The following is a 5,309-nucleotide window of genomic DNA, read 5'->3' as shown; positions in this document are numbered from 1 at the left end:
ACACTCAATTTAGTTTGATAATCGAAAATGACCACGTGCACGTAAATGCACTAATTACTACACTAAAAGCATAATTATCAAAATCAAACCAAGTATTGAAGGCTTGAAGCACTGCCCCCAAAAGAGTCAATCCTATGGAGACTACTGAATTTTGTCTTTGAAGTCCAGCTCACTATGGGTCACTTTACGATTTTGTATTTCAATTGGGTTCAACGAAAGGCTAATTTCCACTCCCCATAACTTAGCACTGATTTTGGACCTCAGGATTTTTTGTATAGGTAAATAAATTTTTATTTTATTTTTTAAAACGAAAAAAAGGAGATATTATCCATTTTAAATATAAATAATCCAACCATGGAACGAGTGGCATACTAGGAATAGGATCATAGAAAAGGGAGGTTTGGCACGTGCAAATGATAAAATCGAGGGAGCCACGTAGCACGCCAGTCCAAAAACTGTCCTTTTCCATGTGTTAGAGCAGAGAGAGGGCCACCTACAAATACAAAGCGAACCTCAAAGAGCATAGAGCATGCGTGCATTTGTTTTTGTCGGTGCAGACAATCCAAAAGCCAAGCTCTCCCACGCCACGCCCATGAAAAATACATTACTTCATCTCCAACGCTTCTCTTCTTGTCCTCTTTCTCATTCATAGTATTCACTCTGTCTCTTTCTCTTTACTCTCTACTACTACTGCTACTGCTACTGCTGCCTCTCTTTCTTTTACACTCTCCCTCTTCTCAATGGCTCAACTGCAACAATACCACACCAACTTCGACTACGACCCCGCTGGGATGGAATTGGAAATGGAAATGGAGAGGCATAGGAAGAGAAGGAAGAAGTGGAAAGAAGAAGTTGTTGATGTTCCTCTCAGAAGGGACCCTTTGGAGGTGTTTGGTTCGGACATCATGTTGAAGATACTGAGCTACCTCGACGCACGCAGCGTGGCACTCTCTCTCCTCGTCTCACGTGCCTGGCACGCCGTCTCCTCCACCGATCGTCTCTGGGCTTCCAAGGTCGCTCTTCCCCTTCATTTTTCGGTTTTTATTTCTTTCTACTGGCCTTCCTTGTCATTTTAGATTCACTATGAAATTTTGACTGTTGGGTTTGAATTCTTTTGTGCTTAGTTTCGTTTGATTTCTGATGGCTCTTTGCCCAATTGGTTGTTTTAGACCCACAATGAAATTTTTTTTCATTGGGTCTTGTTTCTTTTTAAATTAAGTACGGAATCTTTGCTGTTTTTGTTATATACTTTAGTTTTGTGATTAATCATTAACTTTGCTAGATATTGGGTTATGTTTAAGTGTGGTTTTGAGGTTAATTTGCTTAATAGCTATCTGGGGTTTACTCTACTTTATAATTCACTTCTGTGTTACCTACACTTCAGGGACGATTGTGTTTCAAATTGGGGTTTCTTTGTGAGTTCAATTCCTGACAAAAGTGGGGTTTCCATCCTTTTATGATTTTGGATTATACTTTATGTATAATCCAAAATCATATTTGAATATTTTCCACCATTTTTCTCATTTTCATATTTGGACATGGTTTGGTGGTTGAGTCTGCTCATCCAAATTCGACCTTTGGCAGTCTAGGTTGTAAGCTATATATATAGCCTGGGCAAGCCTTAATGGGGTCTGTATAAGTATAACTTCAAAATTGCACCCCCCCCCCCCCCCCCTTTTTTTTTTTATTGGTAAAGTTACACATGTACTAGGTGGATCTTGAACCCCATAAGTCCATAACTTCACCCACCACCTTGCTCTTTCAAGGGGATGAGGTGCCATTTGAGCTAGATTTCATCAACATGTTCATATTGGCACATACATAATTTAAGTTGATTAAATGGTGGAAGCGTGGAATTGTAATAGTCTTTAGCAGTGACAGATGAATGGTGGTTCTTTCCACTATCTAGGAACATTTGTAAGGAGGGGCAACTAATTTGGGCTTTTGATGAAACAGAAGAGTTCTTTGAAGCGTGGTATGGTTAGTGGGCAATTAGAAAGTTTAAAGAAAAATGTTGGACACCACAATAAGGGTAACTGTACTTAATGGTACATGATGTTGGAACGTTAAGAAAGTTGTCCATCAAAGGAGAGTAGATAAAATGAGAATGAGTGATTGATGGGTAGAAAGTTAAATAGAAAAAGGTTGAAACATACTTTTCATACTTGATATTTAGTCCAAGTCCAAAACTTTTCCTTGAAATGAAAAAAGTTTTAATTTCGTTCTTAAGAAAAATTTAAAAGATACCAATATTGTTCTTATGTTCTTAACTTTGTTACAATCCACTTCAGCCTTTTGATGTGTCATGTTTGCAGCTGTTTGTCACATATGCATTTTCATTTAAGGCCGGCAAAATTAAGAAATTGATGCATTTAAAAATTTTCAAGGATAAAATTGCAAAATTTTAAATTTGAGGAACAAAAATCAAACATGGATTGATTTTCAAGGAAGGAAGTGTATTTTTTCCATGAATTCATTTGTGAGGAGGTAAATTTAGCACCAAAGACTTGAAAAGATTAAGCAATGTGCAATTCAGGCCATGAATGCATGTATGTGGAGATTAGAGGAATTACAAGTACTAGAGGAAGGCCTAGATAGTATGTTTGAGCTGTGTGAAAATGTTGTGACTGTACATGACTGAAAATATCTCCTTATAAGGTAAATGACTCATAGGTGATGCCAATTTTTGTCATTACCCAAGGCTTTGACCGAATTCTTTTCTTTTCTTTTTTTTTTTCTTTTTCTTTTTCTTTTTTTTTTTTTTCTTTCTGATTTTCTTGTTTAAAGATGTGAAGAAAGCGATGAAGATTAAAATTGCATTGATGCTTTAATTAGTTGAATTTTTTTTAACAAATATTGAGTTTACAGGCTCATGTTCTTTGAATTACAGTTGGATGGTGGATGCTGTATGGGAATAATTCAAAAATTGTAAAATCTTTGGTTAGATACTGTCACAGATCATGTTTATGGAAGTGCCCCACTCCCCCCCTTTCTTATTTTCCTTCATGGACTCCTCACTACATGTTTAAAAAAAATGCATTGAGAGCACTATGGGTTTGGTAACTTCATGAGAGTTTGGTTGCATGGGGCCAGCTTCAAAGATATTAATTACTTGGAATGATAAGTTGTTTGAATGAATGATGCCATGTAAGTTTTTTTGCACTTGTAACTTCAGTAATATGATAAGGAAGACTAAACCACTTTTGTCCTTCAACTTCGTTTTTAGTTGGAGGAACTGTGGCTTGGGAAAGCACACATACCTCGCCTGTCACAAATCCGTGGATTATCCAAATTGGCCGCTTATTCATTAGCTGTCGTGGATGGCAAGCGAGTAACTATCTCATTACTCTTTTATTCTCTCTCTCTCTCTCTCTCTCTCTCACACACACACACACACACACACACACACACACAAATGCATACACATACACCCACTAACATGACATTTCTGCACCCATATGTATACAGGCATACAAAAATCTCATCCCAGATATATGCATAGTATTTAAGGGGCATTTCCTAACTGGCCTGTTCCTTTATTGTTAGAACCGCATCATGAAGGAAGATTTGTGTGATCATGTCTGGGAGTTTCATTTTAACAAGGTATGTGCCTTTTAGCTTGGGTCATATTATGTATTTAAGTCTGGTCATTGACATGTTACCTTATCATTAATTGCATACTACAGTGTTGATTTATATGGCTGAAACTCTCACTACAATATGTCAAGAGTAGTGAGATCTAATTGTTGAAATAGTCAAAAGTATGATTTTCATGGGTAACTTTTTTGTTAATGTAAGCTTGTGAAATTAACAGATATTATAAAGAAAAAAAAGCAAATGATACTTTTCCCCCTCTGCAGTATAAATAATAAATTCATATTCGAACATGATGTCTCTGAATATTCTGATTAATTCCCCACCATTGGCAAATTACAGAATGATCTAATAAGGACAAAGAACACATTTCTTTTTCTACACGCACTACCTCCATTGACTTGAAGTAGATAGTACAAAGTCTGTTGAGTAAGCATTACCTTCATTAACATAATTCCTCCTCATTCCGTTTAATTCTTACCCAATTTTCCGGTTACTATTGGTTTCAAATGTTTTCATGATATTCTCTCCACTAATTCTCAAACTCTGCTATCTCTTCAGCCTTGGCCAGCTCATGAATCATGTTTGTCAACCTATCTGTAGCAATCTTATAGTTTTTTTTTTTTTTTTTTTTTTTGATAAACTAGCAATCTTATAGTTTGCATGAGGCCAATTGCTACTTTTTTGGAAGAAGCCAAATTGACCAATCAATCTGACAAAATATCATCTTTCCTCAGGCGGCACCAGACTATTGGCGAAATCTTGATCCTTACTGGAAGGGCACTGGCAGTCCCATGCGGCGCTACTTCCATCCAGATGGGAGCCAAAGTGCCGATCCTGGTGACAAGGTATGGGGCGGTCATGAATGCTGTTACTTGACTGTTACTAGTATCGTCGGTGAAGATAAAATCAGGGAGCACTATGTCAGGATAAACCGATGGCCACGAATGTCTGTATCTAGGAAGCAGGATTGGAGCTGGGAGTTGTCGAACCACCTTTATTCCTACTCCAGCATCCCTGATGCTGACAAGGAAGGTGGGACTGGGCCACTATACGATGTTTAAATATGTTTTCGTTTTGTTACACTTGTAAAAATTAAGTTTTTGGATTTGCTAGATATCTGCCAAAGAGTATATACATGTCTCCAATAAGTTGTTTGCTAGCGTTGTCTTACATGGTCTAAGTTCATATGTTTTTTTGTACAGAATGGATAAATTTTACCACCTCTTTTGTTGAGCCCCAGTCTGTTGCTTTCTTGAGTATCCTCAATATCCACTTCTTCTCTCCCCCTTTTGTTCTGTTTCCCTCAAGTTTTTGGTTGTCAAATGGTAGATTGGTTATTTATTTGGTGAAGTGTTTTCAGGACGTGCATTGACATCACAACCTCAAGTAGGGTACATTTGTACAATTTAAATCCGTTGTGTGCACACTTATATCCTTTGTTCTGAATCTGGTAGTATTTGAATTTGGTTTAGGAGATGGCAGGGAGCAATAGTTTAATCATGTAAATGTTGATCTAAACTACTATAGTTAATGACACTGGTCATTATGGTTTTGTGTTGTTCAGCAAATTATTCATATGTTTCCATCATTGTATTGTGTCTAATCTCTTTTCTTTTCTTTTTTTCTTTTCTTCTTTTTTTTTTTTTTTTTAAATAGAAGATTTTGTGTCTAAATCTTGATTCTGTTCTGGTGGCAATTATCTGTATTCAGCG

The 5,309-nt window shown here is 36.8% G+C and overlaps 1 protein-coding gene across 2 annotated transcripts; it reads left to right on the top strand.

The window, feature by feature from the left end:
• The first annotated feature begins 524 nt into the window (after window positions 1-524).
• Window positions 525-4,830, top strand: LOC126688486 (uncharacterized). 2 transcript variants are annotated; one of them, XM_050383190.1, is made up of 4 exons: window positions 529-1,013; window positions 3,227-3,331; window positions 3,547-3,603; window positions 4,332-4,830. In XM_050383190.1, exons 1-4 carry the CDS (start codon window positions 741-743, stop codon window positions 4,656-4,658), a joined length of 762 nt encoding a protein of 253 aa, XP_050239147.1. In that variant the 5' UTR covers window positions 529-740; the 3' UTR covers window positions 4,659-4,830. The 2 variants fall into 2 exon arrangements, with proteins under 2 accessions (XP_050239148.1, XP_050239147.1); XM_050383191.1 differs by lacking the exon at window positions 3,227-3,331 and having other exon boundaries at window positions 525-1,013.
• Window positions 4,831-5,309: the final 479 nt, after the last annotated feature.

This window comes from Quercus robur, chromosome 6 (genome assembly GCF_932294415.1).
Source record: "Quercus robur chromosome 6, dhQueRobu3.1, whole genome shotgun sequence".
In the NCBI taxonomy this organism is placed as follows: domain Eukaryota; kingdom Viridiplantae; phylum Streptophyta; class Magnoliopsida; order Fagales; family Fagaceae; genus Quercus; species Quercus robur.
This window is presented reverse-complemented; position numbering and strand designations above follow the sequence as displayed.

Coding starts and splice junctions, on each gene's coding strand:
- LOC126688486 (XM_050383190.1), top strand. CDS start 741: ATGGCTCAACTGCAACAATACCACACCAACTTCGACTACGACCCCGCT. Junction 1,014..3,226: donor ATCGTCTCTGGGCTTCCAAG/GTCGCTCTTCCC, acceptor CTTCGTTTTTAG/TTGGAGGAACTGTGGCTTGG. Junction 3,332..3,546: donor CTGTCGTGGATGGCAAGCGA/GTAACTATCTCA, acceptor CTTTATTGTTAG/AACCGCATCATGAAGGAAGA.